Source organism: Phaethon lepturus, unplaced genomic scaffold (genome assembly GCF_000687285.1).
Source record: "Phaethon lepturus isolate BGI_N335 unplaced genomic scaffold, ASM68728v1 scaffold15513, whole genome shotgun sequence".
NCBI lineage: Eukaryota > Metazoa > Chordata > Aves > Phaethontiformes > Phaethontidae > Phaethon > Phaethon lepturus.
The window spans coordinates 1-15,761 of NW_010528510.1; the positions used below are offsets into that span (position 1 = coordinate 1).

Genomic DNA, 15,761 nt, shown 5'->3' on the forward strand with positions numbered 1-15,761 from the left:
GAGGCCGCAGGTGCGCCTCTCGGGGGGAGTGCAAGTCTTGGCCGGTAAGTACTTGGTGAAGGGAGGAATACGGGTGCTAACCCTGCTCGGTGCCGCTCTCTCTAGCTATGGCATCTCGGGAGGCTTCCGAAACATCCTTCTTCAGCCTGAGTGATGTAAGAGAGCGGATGCGGGAGAAGAAAAACGGTGCCTTGAGGATGGCGAAGTTGAATGCCTCGCTTGCATCAAAAATCAAAACGAAAATCATTAGTGAGTGTATTTTGCCTTGCATTGTGTGGCAGCTATGTCAGCTCTGTGTGTGCATGTGTATATATATAACTGCGCCTTTGGCCGTTGTGGCGGGGGGCAGCAGTCTTTTACCCAGAGCATATATTTAACAGCTGCTTCTCTGCCTGTAGGTTTCTAGTGAATTCAGTACCCTGCAGATGCCACTTGAGGTGCCCAGAGGTGTCTGAGCTGTCTGTGACTAGCAGGTTTAACGCAGAACCTTTGGAGCAGCAGCTGGGGTCATCGCAGGCTGCTTGGCACCCTCTCAGATGGCATTAGGAAGCTGTGTCTGGGTAACCAGGTCCTCAGGGTCCAAACAGCAAAAATAAGAGGTGTGGAAAGTATTTTAGCGTATATGCAATCCTTTGCAGAAGCTAGCCCAAGTGTGATTTGCTTTTATGGGGGAAATAATGCAACAATAGTCCGTGAGATAATTTGGACTACCTTGAAAAAGTAAGTTGCTGTTACTTTTATTTGTTTTGAAATGGGGAAACATGGATCTATATCTGCTTAAGGGCTACTACAGAAGAAAGCAGGTTTTTCTCTTTTTGGATGGAGATGAGGACTCAGAGCTACAGGTGACTTGTTCAAGGTCAGAAGCATATCTTTCTAAACTCAGCACATGAACCATGCCATCATTCATTAAGAATTGAAGCAGTAGCTTGCTGGCTGAGCACGACCCAGTGAGGATGGAGAGGGCATCTGTCTGTAGTGTTGCAGGTTATTACGGAAAGTTTTTCCTGCTGTTCTTTGGAGATTTCTATTGCTGGAAGGAATTACGCTGCTGACTTTGTGTTGGGGCTATTGAGCTGTAGAGATCTGAGCCCTGAGGGAGGCTAGTCTGGGAAGAGGAAGAAGTATGATGAGGGAAGAGGCATGGATGAGACCTTGAATGCTGATTCTGTGTGGTACTTCTCCATCTCTTACAGACAACTCCTCTACTATTAAAGTCTCCCTAAAGCACAACAATAAAGCACTGGCCCTAGCCCTCAATGCAGAGAAAGCCAACGCACAGCGGCTTACCCAGGAGAAGACCATCCTACAGAAGGAGGTAGAGCAGTGCCACTTCCAGAATGCTATGCTGCGGCACAAGCTCTCCTTCCTGGTATGGCACTAATAGTGTGGCTGGCGTGGGGGCAGGGGGTGGGCAAAGTATGCAGCTCTAGCATCTCTGCCTTGGGAGGAGTGAGCTGTCACTGATTGTCTATACCCTCTGCATATGAAAAACGTCACCATTCATTTGCTTATTCTTTCTTCCAAGCTGTGTTCTCCCCAGAACATGCTTGCTCTGGCTACCAGCATCCTTGTTGGAATAGATGTTTTGATGTAATGTCTTTATGGTTTCTCTGTCTTTATCATGTCAACATAGAATAACACCTTGAAAGAACTTGAAAACCTTATGGCTGCAGTTAAGATGGCCCGGCTGTCTGAGGTAAACCATGGGAAACATGAGCACACTGCTCTGGGAAGGGGGCTGTGTTTGTGTTTTGCTTTGTGTTGCCTGCTCACTTCAGTGTTTGATGCTTCAACTGTTGTTTTTTTCCTTTGCTTGCTTGAATTGTGCTGGCTGCATTCTTGTTTTTAGCTTGGTGTTAACGATTTCCAGGGTAACTTCTTCTGTAGGAAAGGCTATAGCTTTAAGCTGCCTTCCTTTGGGTCATTGGCTCTATGGGACAGTAGGCTCTTCTGCTATGACAGGTTGTGACTTCTTTTCAATTTCTCTTTTTAAGTGTTGCCATGGCAACTTGGTATAGGGAATAGGCTGCTTTCCATATGTCCTGTCTCATGGGTGGGTGGGAAAATAATGCTGTTTCCTAGTCTCAGATTATCTGAACTAGTTTAACTTCATCCTTAAGACTGTGGAGACAAAATCTGATTCTGCTGCAATTTATCCCATAATTTGTGCAATTTTAAATAGGAGAGGGTCACTGGCAGTATTTGACATACTTTCCGGGGTGAAACTGAGCTTCTGCTGTTTCTGTGCAGGAGGCTGCACAGGGGATTGCAAGAGCTTTAAACCACCCTTCTATTTTTCTGCTTTCCAGTTCCATACAAGTTCTGCATCTTTGTCCAATGGCCAGAAGAGCAGCGTCACTGAAGATAGCTGGGCTGATGATATTGCAGATGGTCAGCTTGTGAGGTGGGCCTGAAAATGTCAGATATCTCTAAGCCTGTCCTGAATTTCTATATACTAAACTTCCTCTTGTGTTTTACATGTGTGCTCAGTTTACATGAGATGTCTTCTCTAAACCACCACTGCTTGATGTTTTCCTTTACTCTGTGTCTTTCTGCACTCCTTGTCTTATTTGTCTTAATGCCAGGTCTGTGCATAAACAAGTCCTTCTCCCTCCTTTGTTTGAAGTGCATTGCTTTTAGGTAGTTTTTCCTTTGTAGCTGGTGAGCACTGCAAGATTTCCTCAAGTGAGTGAGTGCCACAGCTGCCTGCTTTGATGTTTGGTACATGTAAATGCTTAAATAGTCATCTGCTTGTATGATGTAAACTTGTGTGTTCGAAAGGTCAGAGTAGGATCTCTTAAAATATATTTAAATCTCCTCTTTGAACACTGGGGAGTCCTTGGAGCTGCCCACACACGTATCTCCAAGCAGCCACATCAGTGTTCCGCAGCGAGGTGAACCTGTGGTCTCAACCTGTGCGCTGAAAGGCCTTACTTCCTTGTTGCCTCAGTGTGTTTTCCTCCTGCTTCTGTGTCCGCAGTGGTGTGCTTTCCTTATGAGTTGTGCTTGCACAAAAATGGGAAATCTCTTGTAGCTGGGCAGTGTGTGTTCTTCAGCACCTGAAGCCTTCAGAACTGTATTTCAGCAGCTCTTGATGGAGGCGAAAGCTGTAGCTTATTCTGCTGGATTCTGGGGCCTGTCACAGGTACGGAACATGCTCCATTGCTGTTACTCCTCCTCACCAGGGCTGCAGGGATGCCAATGAGGGTGCCCATTTCCAAGCGGTGTGATGCAGGACAGCAAGGTGGCAGCTCCACAGCAGTACAGACATCCTCACTAGATCTTCAGAGACCTGCTACTAATGAGCCCCTGGAAATTGTGCCTGTTGCCTCCAAAGACACTTTGCCACCACAGCCTGCTGAGAAGCCTCAGTCCCACCAGGAAGAAAATGGTAAGAAGCCGATTGAAGCAATGGAAGCACAAGAGGCTTTTCTGGACTCTTGCATTTTTGGAGGTAAATTTGCATCTTCTGCTGTTCTTCCGGTATGACTTTGCATGTCTATGTTCAGAAATTAATGAGGGCAGTGCCATAGCTCCAGTTAGCTCCTAACCAGCACTCCAGCAGCTCCTAAGGACTGTTAAGAAATGCATGCTTCAGTGATGCTGATATTGTTAGAATTATATATATCCCAGAATGGGATGTCTTGGTGGGGATATCTGGCATGTTTGCAATAGCTCAAGATCACTCATCAGGCTTTCTGAGTAATAGGCACTGAGCTTACACAAAATTTTCAGAAATGCCTGAAGGTGCAGAATCAGACTAGATGCACATCTTCTGTTCCTTGTGGATTTGCCATATAAATAATAACTCATATACATATCATGAGCATTCCTAAATATTAGGGCTGGTTAAGTGATCTTGCTTTGGACTGCCTTTCTGAGGGGAGCCAGATGAGCAATTCTGTTACACAGTAAGTTTGAGGAGTCCCTGTTGAGAGAAAAATCATGCTGCTTCTGTGCTCTGGATTTGTGGCAGTGTGTTTGTGGCATTTTAGCGGTATGGGGAAAGCTGGCATTTGCCTGCTGCATTTCTGAGTCTTAGGAATACATTTTTTCTTTCCGACAGAAGCCTTGTGCGCCATCCAACAAAATCCCAACGATTTGCCAGTGCTTGCCTGGGAAAGTCATCCTCTTTCATATGAGGGTGATGAGATGGCAAAACATTTCTTTGATCGTCTCTCACAAGGGCATGTTACTCAGAGGAGAAAGCGTTCCACTCTGTTTGCAACAAGCACTCCATCTTCTGGTGTGGATATCTTCCCACGTGTCAGTTCCACTCAAGCAGCTTGGAGGAGTGTCACAAAGGACTGCAGCAGCTCCAGCAAGAGCAACACACAGTCACAGCTGAAATCTCCCAGTTCCCTGGTTTCACCTCAAAACACTGTCATTCCTGATAGAAAATCTTTGGGTAAAGAGATTTCCTGTGATCAGCCACAGGCTAAAGAAACTGGGTGTGGTGTTGAAATGGACCCTAGCTATAGCCAAGTCCCTGAGTTTGTTCCTGTAAAGGTTAAAAGCAAGGATAATTGTAAAATTGGTGAGAAAACAACTGTTAAAAAAGCAAGCACAGGAAAAAAGAAAACAAATGCAATTAAAAACAATGCGGAAAGTAGTCCTGATATGCCTCAAGGTGAAGAGAGTGTTCAAAATGCAAAGAAGCTTCTTCAGCCAAAGGCTGCAACATGTTCTAGTGAGTCTCAAGTTTCTGAGATGAGGCAGAAGGCTTGCATGGAGGCTTTTGACAGGAAGAACAGGGGCTGTGGTGTGGAGCAACATTCCCGTTCTTCTGTTGAAGTCCGAGATCTCAGAAGAACGTATGTGGTGAATCCAGCACAGCTGCACAGTCTTGGAAGCGGTGACTTACTGCAGCAGGTTAAGAAAGGAGCTATCTTTGAGATCCAAAGTATGGAGAGCTTGTCAAAAAGCCCAGTTCATACATTCTTGAACTGTAAAGCTCCCTCAGATGATTCAAGTCTACAAAATTCACTTTTCTCAAGGAAAGAGACCTCAAGTGCCTGTGCTTTGCAAGAGGACACAAGTGTGAGCATAAAGAGTATCAGACAGAAAACCAACAGAAAAACTAGAGTAATTAGGCAAAGAGATGACTCTGATGAGGAGAATCTGCCCAACAGTATGAAAATACCAGAGGCCAAAGCTGAAGAACAGCCTAAAAGAAGCCAGACAAGCAGGAAGAAGACTGTCACGAAAAGCAGTCGTAGCGATCAGAGAAATGAAGTTGATGTTTTTGGGCCATGTATGGATGTTCAAGGAGTAGTTAAGGGGAGCACAAAGGATTCTCCAAGTAATCTTAAATGTAGCAGGAAAACTTACGTTATCCGTCCTTTGGATCTTGCAGAAAACTTGTGTTGTGTCCAGGCAGATTTTGAAGGGGGTGAAGTTGTACCTCCCAGGTCTATTCCTGGGAGCAAAGCTAGCAAAATCCCCAGAGTTCAGAGGATGGTAGCTGCTCAGAGCAATAAAAAACAGATGGGGGGCCTTCAAGAAAAGGGGCAAGCTAAAGTTGACAACAACATGAATGCTTCAAAAAAAGAGGCCTATCCCAAACAGAAGCCTCAGCGGAAAAGGAACACCTCTAGACCTCCAGAGACTGATTCCCTGGCCAGACAAAGTGATGGTGCTGAGGTGCTCGTTGGAAGTTCAGCAGAACTTGCATCCAAGCAAACTGTCCTGACAGGGAAGTTTTCCTGCATTGCAGATCTGCTGTCTGAGCCAGATGCTTTCCTGGAGGAGCAGATAGCTGAGATATCACTTACAAGTAATCTTATGGACCTTTCACACAGTTTTGAATCCTCCTCTGTGACCTGTTCTGCAGCTTTGCCTGTCAGCTCTAGGCTTACAGATGTACCGGTTTCCAAGAGCTTAAGCACTGAGGGCGACAGAATGCCAGAGAAATCCTCTGTTTGGCCAGGAAGCTCCCTAATATTTAAAGAAAAGACTGCAGAGGAAGGGAAAAGAAACCAGACTGAATCAAGTTCTCGGAGCTTACCTTCACAGGAACCTGGTAGGTGGTAGGCTGGGGAGGGAACCTGTGTTTGGAGATGAGTGCCAACAATCCATGCAGCAAGTGCTTATATTTTTCTTCACCTCCTCTCTTTTTTCAGAGTTAAAGATCAGTGTCCAGTACACCATTTATGCTTCCACTTGTGCTGGCTAGTCATTTCTGTGGCTGCATTTGCTTCTAGTTTATCAGCATTCCTCTAAGAATTTCTGGTCACTTGTTCATGTGTGGATATTGTGAAAAAGACTAGGAGCATGTGCTACAAGTGCTGTTTTACGACTCTTGTTATCTACAGGGCATGCCTGTCAATTTAGAAAATCAATTACTCAAGCAGTTGAAAAGTATAATTCGATGCTGACCCTGCCTACTAGAGTCAGCATTATTGGGGCACAGAATATGAAGATGACTGCAGGTTTTTGGTCCAGAATGGTTAGTGCTGCTAGGTTTCAGACTTTATTCCTCTAGGTGATTATCTGCAGTGGAAAATTCATCAGGAGCTACCTAAATTCTCTTGGTTGTGTTTTTTTTGGTTTGTTTTTTTACAAGGGTTTGGAGGGTGTATCCATTGGCTGGTAATACAGTAGTTAAGCTGAGCCTTTTTGGGAGCTTGCTGTTATTGGATACTCTGTGAAGAGAGTTGTTTTTGGGGATTTTTCCTTCCTGTAGCTGTTGACAAACAGGCCTGTTAAAGCTAGAATGGTCTGTACTTTGTAGAGAGGGAGGAAGTTTGTTTTCCTGCCTTTCCCCTTTTGGCCAACTTCACTTTAAATGCTGCAGTAAACACTGGCAAGGGTTCTGTGTTTTGCTGGAAGTCGTGATTGGGTGCCATAAACTTGTTTTCTCCTCCAGGCTGTAAGTTTCTGGGCATTAGAACTATCAACTATCATTTTTGTGTCAATTTTCTACACCAGGGCCCAATGATACTAGCAGTATTAGTGACCTCTATTTATTCAGTGAGGAACCTAATTTGATTCATGAGCTGACTTTTGAGGAGCAGGTCTGGGATTTTTGGACAAAAAATGGGCTCCTGAGTTTAAAGGGAATATGATTTGATTCAGGACTGTGCAGCGTTCGGAGAAACCTGGTAATGCAGCCGTTCTCTATTTGGCAGCTGTATAGCTTCTTAGGATATCTGGAAATCATTTGTAAACACTGCGATCACCTCATGTTTGACTGTCTCCCTTTGCAGAGATCAGGCCACTACAGGACTTGACTAATGACAGGACTCCGTCTTCCTCCAGCTCAGAAGAAGTGTCAGGGCGCTCATCCAGGCGGAGACGGGACCCAGCCTGCTATGCAGAGCCAAAACTCAACAGGTTGGGCTTTAAACTAGTCCTTCCCATGACTGTTCCCATGCTGCAACCCCCGCTCTGCTCTCATGTGCTCACGCTCCAGGGCTGGACCCTCTGTCACTTTGTTTGTCTTTAAGTTCCTCTTACCCTTTGTGTTCTGTGACCCTCCTTTTCTACCACAGTGTGGTTAAGCCAAAATTCCGTATCAGCACAGATGCATGTGCAGGCTTCTGGTAACAAGCTACCAAAGATGTTATTTCCCTCACTGAAATGAGCACATCTCTTAGCAGACTGCACCTGTGGTACTCCAGTGTTAATGAGGGATTAGCATGAGGATAAACTACAGGCTAAATAAAGACAGCTAAGTGAAAGCCCCGATTTCACTTGCTGCCATTCTGTGATATCTGAAGTTTTATACAACAATTGAGTAATACTTCCATTTTAATTGTGTTTCAGTGAAGGAAATGCTAGGTTTTGAGGAGCAGGCTGTATATTTGCTGTTTCTGGCAGATATGAGTACCTAAGCAAGTAGCTGCATCTTTTCCTTAAGAAACAGTAGATTCTGTACATCCAATGGCTACTGTACAGAACCATTTAACTCCTAAAATGATGACTTTGTGGTTATGCTACTGGGTAATACTATGTTTTTTCCCTGAAAAGCGTCACAGTTTGGACTTTCTGTGAGGAGCTGGTTATACTAGGTCAGAAGGCACTCCATACTGGTACAGCTGTTCCTGTACTGGTCAAGGAACAAACTGTACTACTCAGTCATCTTATAGTGGAAGCATTTCAGAAAAACTAGAAACTTTAGAGACTGAAATCATACACATATTCAAGAAATACCTTGATGGTTCAATCTAACCCCTTTGGTTCTCCAGGAAACTGAGGCGGGGTGACCCATTTACGAACACAGAGTTCCTTCACTCCCCTGTCTACAAAACCAAAAAGAAGAAAACTGCCAAAGCCAAAGAAATGACCAACAACATCAAAGAGGAAAAAGAATGGCTTCCTGAAGGATGTCCCAGTGCTAAGGCAGGCAAGCTAATAACAATGGCAAGAGACATGGAGCCAGAAGTAAAATAGTGGTTGAACAGGCAGCCCCCAACCTCCTAGGGGCTTGTGTGTCTTTGCTAGATTATCTCTAATGTTTCGCATAGCTTATTTTTTATTTTAATCTTAAAGTATAAATAAATTCTCCTATGTGGACAGTATAAAAGTTTTTTGACATTTATTCCCCTCTGCCTTTAAATGCTAGGGTGCTTGTCTGCAAAGGCTTTGCGCACAAGTGCCTGTGGCACCACAGACAGCTAGCTGGCCAAGCCTGGGGAGAGTACACCTTGGAGAGCTGATCTTGGGCACTAGAGATACCCACAAGAGCTGCTGAAAGGGTTGCAGCACCCCAGGCTTTGACAGCAAGCAGAAGAGGCATGCTCTCATGCTACTTAGTATTACCTCCTGTAAAAGGTGGCTTCTGCACAGGTAGAGCAGTCTGCTGGGAAGTCACACTTAGGGTTGACTACTGAAGCCTTGCACAGCCCTGGAAGTCAGAGCTCTCTGCTCTTCTGGAGGGGAGCCATGTCAGTTAACTGATATATCCCCTCTCACTGTATTTGCTGTCAGTGGGCATTTGCATAACTATGGAATTGAAAACTAAGCCTTCCAGCAGGCCTGAGCATGCAGTACCTAGGACAGAGATGCACACATCTAACTGCATCTGTGTCAGCACTAAAGGCAAGTTGTCTTGATTGAAGCCAACTTTTGCTGGGGTCTGCTGATGGGAGTGTTGGTGCAAAGGGCTGTTACGGGTGGTAGGAGCTACAAGGGCCCTGTCCAAGAGCTCTGTGAAGCAGCTGGTATACTGTGAAGTAGACAACTGTGTTTCAGAAAATCCTGTGCTCTTTTCCATTGCAGACTGAGTGCCCGCTGGCCTCTAGCACTTGCTTTTTTAGGGGCTACTGGTGTCTAACTTTGAAGGTTATTGACATTAAATGTTTGAGGGAGTGGTGAGGAAAACAAGTGATTATATTAGTAGTAAAGGGGAAGGGAATGTGCCTCCTTGGAGGTGGGAAATATGTTTCCTCTTTCTCCCCAGCAGAGCAGGGAGAAGGATGCTCTCTGTTCATATGACCACACTTACTGCTGCTTCTCCCAATGCGGAGACAAGTGTTCCTTTCTCAGCACTTCAGCAACATCAGTCAGTTCATGAGGATAGATTAGGTCTTGCTGTATTCTGCAATCCTCCAGAAGATGGAAACTTTGGTAGTACAGAGGAAAAATAGTGTTATCTGAGTCAAATAAATACTACATTGCTTACACTTAAGCTATACTGTTAAGTCATTAAAACAAACAAAAAGTGTAATATTTAAAAATGCCCCTTTATTTATTTGTTCAGTTTCCTGAAAGCTACTAAGCTTTCCCTGGTACTCTGTAACTCTGGAAGCTGGATAGGAGCTAGTAAGTAACAGGGAATGTGAGGTGCTGTTGTTGTATGACCTGCCTGACTGTGGCACTGTAATTTGAACTACTGGTGTCAGAAGCCAGGCAGGAACATAGCTCTCTGGATGTTCCTGATGATTGTTTCCATTGCTTCTATGGGTCAGCAATGGGACTTTTTCCTGTAAAGAAAGTCCTCTAAGAAGCTGCACTTCTTACATGATTGTGTTAATAACAGATTAAGCAGACTACTGTGTTCTCTCATATTGAAGGCACAGCAACAGTTGCTAGCAGTTGTAGAGCTGCATTTCAAACGCATGCTTATCCCAAAACAAATGTTAATACTAGCTGATCTAGTCTAACATTGCATTTCTATCCTAAACAACACTTACAGCTAGTCAGCTGCAGGGTGAGAGTTTGTCTCATGTATAACCAGTTTCTGATTTTTGTTCACTGGTGATACATCAGTTTGAGCTTATATTAGTCCCAAAATAAAACCTCAAGGGAAGTGGTACCTCCACGTTCTTGTGCACTACCTGATGCTTACTGCCACACTACAGATCACATCTTGCCCTGAGCTAGAGGGGGAAAAAAAAAAAGTTAAAACTCTAAGAAGGGAGAGATTATTTTGTCTTTATATCACATTCCAACAGGCTGTCATAATGTACTGGACTGGAGTCACTCTCTGAGGCAGAATTTCCCCGTATCTGTTAATCACACAAAGGAAGGAGAGACACAAAGAATGTTAGTTGGATTTTATTTTAGTTTGAACTAAAATATTCATTAAAAAAATCCCAAACACAAAACCATGGATGGAATAATTTTTCACAGTCAATCTGACTTGCTGTATCACAACAGGAAGGGTAAGTAATAGCCCAGAGAGCAGGAGAAGAGTTTTGCACCTTTATGAATTGTGGGGTGGGGGAAGATGTAACAGTTCCTATGCTTCACATCCAGTCAGAAGGAGTATAACTAAATGCATGGCCTGCATTTAGATGCTGCAGCATGGCTTTATTAGGCTCTTGGCCTATAGGGCTTGTTTCCAGCATTTACTAAGTGCTTCTTCTCAAATGCTAGTCCTGACTGTAGCAATGGGACCAAATCCCTTAATATCAGGATACTATGCTCCAGTTGGCACTAAAAGATAAATTTAGTAAGAGAGGGGCTGCAGTAGAGCTGGCGTAGCCCTGTGAGCTCACTTATACTCGGTGTACAGTACTGGAGAGATGAGGACGGTTCTGATTTCCAAGGTCTGTTGGACAGTAAATCACCACTGGTTTGACCAGAGCTGTGACACAGACTGGCTTTCAGTCTGAGGGGAAGAGAGAAGAGAAATACAGATCAAAGTCATGGAGAAAAACCTCAGGTCTGCTGTGAATGACATTAGGGATCCAGACCCATATTGAGCTTGAATACTATCACATTCAGCTGCTTAGCAAAAGCAAGGCCTAGCCCAGCAGTTCAAGAGGTTTAAGAAAACATGGTCTTTTAAACATTTAAAAAAGTGTACATGTTCATTTTTTTCCTATTATTTGAAATGTTACGCAACACTCTGATTACAGTGCCACTTTGTTAGCAGAGCTTGAGTAGAAACCATGCCTTAAAGTTTGGGCAGAGAGGCCAGCTTCCCCTTCAAGTTTTCAGCAAGCTTGTCCATGAACTCAAAGGTGTTCAGGTAGTCAGAGCGTGTGACACTGGGGGGCGAAACAAAACAAGACAGCTGTTAGTTGTAAAGCCACTCAAATGCTCAAAGCAGGGGAAGACTGTTCGAAGAACTAAGTTTTGCTTCTAAACCCAAGAAAGTTATCTCCTACTCATCAGGCTGATGTTTTTTGCCAAAAGGCTCTGGAGAAGAGGTAGGCAGGTGGTATTTTGCAGTGAAGTAGCTCTACATTCTAATAAATGGACAGGGCAGGATCTGGCCAATGCAGCCAGCCTGTCATAAGAGAAATCTTTGCAGTTTCTTCTTTATTTTTGTCCCCATGCATTTGGTACAATAGCAGGGACCAGAGCAGTGTAGACCAAGCTACTTGGGGCAGGGAGTGTCTCGTTCTGTTTGTACAGCACTGGGTACAGATGAGTCCTGTTCTGTGACCAGACTCCAGCAATTCTTCACCATACTAAAATAACTTTGCAGCAAATGCTGTTCAGAAACATGAAATAAAACAGCCTCCTCCAAGCACAGCCAATTACTTCATACACTTACTTAGGTAGCCCTTTGATACAGGCAGCAAGATCCTTTGTCATGAAGCCAGATTCAATGGTCTCAATGCAGACTTCTTCCAGAGCAACTGCAAAGTTCTTGAGGCTAGTGTTGTTGTCCAGCTTAGCTCTGTGAGCTAGTCCTCTTGTCCATGCAAAGATGGAGGCTGAGAGAGAACACTAGATTACTCTGTCCTTCTAGAACTCCCTGAACGTTGTTCTAAACTGTCATGTGGAACAGCAATTATTTTTTAGTATCATACTGAAAACAGACAGCAAAAAGATAGAAAATCTAGTATGGGAAAGAGAACACTTCATCTAGGCATCCTTTGCCTTTTGTGGAGCTCTAAAGAAAAGCAAACCCCAGAAGCTACTCACTGCCTCCAGCAATCATTTTGTGTGTGCCATTTTATCTTATTTTGTTCCTGCCCAAGTCAGAAAGAATGATGGGTTACACAGAAAGTTGTCCTTATGATAGAAAGGTGCAGTCGTCTTCCTGATACTACATTACACTCTGGTCCCTATGCAATTGTAGGGGATTCTTTCCCTCATGTTCCATTCATGGTGCACTTACAATTTAAGTATGTACATGGTTTGGGGGGTGGCTGCATCTTTTGGAGCATCAGGAAGGGAGTAAAATAAAAGACAACCAACCTAAACCTTAAGGCTGTTGTGGCTATAAACCCATTGTTTGCTGAAGAGTGAAAGCATGTCTTAAATGCTAGGTTAGGTCTAGCTTACTGCTCACACTCATTCCCTTCTAGCCTGTGTTTGCTCTAGGCTGCAGCTGTCTCCATGGAAAAATAAATGCATTATGAACTACCAGTTTCACCACTCAGTGGTGTAATTCTCTGCAGAAAGGATGCAGATGTTCTTACTCCGAACCTGTTCTTTCACGTGCAGAGATCACTGAAGGGCAGTGAAAAGCAGCTCACCAATGGGGTTAGTGGAGGTTTCTTGGCCTTTCTGGTGCATGCGATAGTGACGAGTAACTGTGCCATGAGCAGCTTCTGCTTCAACAGTCTTGCCATCAGGGCAGATCAGCACACTGGTCATCATCCCCAGAGAGCCATAGCCTACAGAATACACAGTTTAAAAAGTTCAGTGTCTCCTTCAGACAGCCCCCTTAATTCCCCCATCCTACAATCCCCCTACATCTCCCAGCCTTCATGGGAGTATTCCTGAACAGCAGTGCGGCTGCTGCTACTGCAACTAACTGGCTAGTCCTGACGTGTCAAAATAACAGCTCATCTGAACAGAAAGTGCTGCTATAGATATGCAGACGTTCTGCAACATTTCAAGAAAATTCGTATTCTCACCTAACTTGCTGGACAGATTTTTCCTGAAAAGGTGCAATATGAGAACAAAGAATCCTAAATAAGCACTGTTGGGATGCTAATTGCTATCTTCTCCACGGGGTGATAGAAAACAAACCTACTTCATATCAAGAGCATCTGCTGTAGTGAAAGGAATCATGCAAAACTGAACATTCACATCACTTCTAACCCTGTAGGTTTCAGAGATCTGTGCCTTTGAAAACTTCTTTGTTCAGTAGTCCAACACATATGCTTGTTCTGTGGGAGGCAGTTTACTGGCATTACTTTAGAAAGAGCATATTACATGAAGCCACACATCTTGCTCTGTGGGTCTCTGCATCCGTATTTGTTTTGGCACCAGGCAACTTGGTTATATAGGATTTTTATCAAGCACTACAAGTCTGTAAAGTCTCTCCCTTCGCACCTGACAGGTAGCTTTATGTCCTGAAGGTTTTCTTACTTAGCTGTAGAGCACCTGCCAGTATGCTTACCGCCAGTCAGCTTAAGTCAAGCTGTCAGTGACAGAATCCCAAGCTCTCTGGCTACCTTCCATTAGAATGGAAAGCCTATCAGTTATTATATTGGTAGGAACTGCCATCTGATAAAGTAGTGCAACTACACAGTCTACATTCAATGGATTTTCTTGTAAAAGTGAAATTGGAAATTCTTTGCCTGCCTGGTATCTCCATGATTGGCCGCAGGTTTGAAATATAAGTTCTGAGACCCAACACCACCTCCTGGGCCATTACATAAGATACGACAGAGGTCACAAAAGACTGCTACTGAGCCTACTTCAGGGTAGCACAGGAAACATAGGGTTGTGTTCTGTGACACCTTACTTGCTGTATATGTTTCCCATTGTGCTGTCTGGGAAACAGCTCTCTGGGAGCTGGGTCAAGGTTATCATTGTGGTATTTGTATTCAGCATTGCCGTCATCTCTGTACTTTGGGAGCCATCTCTTGGAAACTATTAATAATTACACTTTTTACATTTTCTCCTCGAAGAGCCAATTTATAGGGGACAATAGACAATGATTTGAATTATATGATGTTAATACTGTATGTCATGACTACTATGGTTGCTATATGCCATGTGAACGGTATTATAGTAAGAAGCACCCAGATTAATGAAACTGAACAAAGAGCAGCAGTGATAGAACCAGAACCATACCTTGCGCAACAGAGTCAGACTGCACATCCCCATCGTAGTTCTTGCAGGCCCAGACAAAGCCTCCTTCAGATTTCAGGGCCTGAGCAACCATGTCATCAATGAGCCTATGCTCATACCAGATCTTTTTGGCTTCAAACTGGGACTTGTATTCTCTGGACAACAAAAACCAGAACACCTTGTCATATAAAAACAGGGATTGCACAATTTGTGCAAGTAATTGTGCATAGTGAGGTGCACAGAGATAAGAGTGGGGGGAAAAAAAAATTAAAAGAAATTTGCATACTCTTTACTCTTTGTTTTTTTTTTTTTTTTTTCCCCTTGCTTGTTTTGCTAGGCCACTGCAAGCCTGATTCAGAATCACAGAAGAGCCCACAGAAAATCTGTGACTCTCTGTTAGGAGAGATGAATGCCACAGCCACATTTAGCAGAGCTTTAGACCTTGAGTACCATGTCCTGCAGGACAAGGGGGACTGTGACAGGGAAGGTGCAGTCCCCCATAAAGTGCTGCTGAGTGTCTGAAAATGCTGAATTAACTGTACAGCTCACAAGGCTGGAAAAGATGTTCCTGCTGCAGACTTATGCACTGTGGTAGGAAGTACACAAACATCCTATTTACCTGTCATAGATCTCTTGGAAAATGTCTTTAAAGCGGCCATCGTATCTCTTCAGGATGGTGTTCTTGGTGCTCATGTAGAGGGGCCAACCTTTAGACAGTGCCATTTGGAAGGAACTGTGGGCAAAATCCTTGATAGACTGGTCAAGATTGTACATTCCCATGGCTACACCACCACAGCCTGTTAGTGGAAGAACAGATAAGAATCAACTAGATTTAGTTTTGCTTAAGGATTTGACAGTCTCCTCATAGCACACTCTGGCAGGTAGGCTGGTGTTATCCCCAATTGTCTTGACATAGTCCTGAATTTAAGGCTGGTTCTTTCAGGAGAAGATTACTCTACCCTATCAGCTCAAAGCTCCAACAGTCCTGTGACACATGGATAGGAAGGTGGTTTTGTTTTACAGCTAGGTACATCTTAATACTGTGATCTAATACCCCTAAGAAGTTTCTTCCTAATCCAGCCTAAGCAGCAAAACCATAACTGAAGTGAGTGTGCCTGAACTCCTACTAGACAGAGAAGTAATACAGAGTATTTTTCTATCAAAGCAGCAGGCAGCAGTTTGGAGCAAGGGGTCTCAAAGCTAGAAATGGGTTTGCTCCCATCTTAAGTGTCTTGTACCTTCAGGCTTTAACTGCACTGCAGAACTACCTCCAGCAGTCAGAGGGTACTTTGCCTAGCTCAGGTAAACAAGTCCTCTCATGCATTCCT

At 44.0% G+C, this 15,761-nt stretch overlaps 2 protein-coding genes across 2 annotated transcripts in view; one reads left to right on the forward strand and one right to left on the reverse strand.

The window, feature by feature from the left end:
• Positions 1 to 107: 107 nt before the first annotated feature.
• On the forward strand, positions 108 to 3,398 carry LOC104618171 (shugoshin-like 2). The gene is given in 6 exon segments (XM_010283696.1): positions 108 to 249; positions 1,197 to 1,372; positions 1,637 to 1,699; positions 2,313 to 2,407; positions 3,189 to 3,361; positions 3,364 to 3,398. Coding segments are annotated over 6 exon segments (684 nt in total).
• A 7,671-nt stretch (positions 3,399 to 11,069) lies between these two features.
• The window catches only part of IDH1 (isocitrate dehydrogenase 1 (NADP+), soluble), a 10,670-nt gene continuing 5,978 nt past the window's right edge, over positions 11,070 to 15,761 (reverse strand). The window contains exons 4-8 of the mRNA XM_010283698.1: positions 15,053 to 15,230; positions 14,437 to 14,588; positions 12,885 to 13,025; positions 11,954 to 12,116; positions 11,070 to 11,441 (exon numbers count right to left, since the gene is read on the reverse strand). Of these exons, the coding sequence (XP_010282000.1) occupies positions 11,348 to 11,441; positions 11,954 to 12,116; positions 12,885 to 13,025; positions 14,437 to 14,588; positions 15,053 to 15,230 (728 nt within the window). The 3' untranslated portion in view covers positions 11,070 to 11,347. The remainder of the gene's footprint in view (positions 11,442 to 11,953; positions 12,117 to 12,884; positions 13,026 to 14,436; positions 14,589 to 15,052; positions 15,231 to 15,761) is intronic.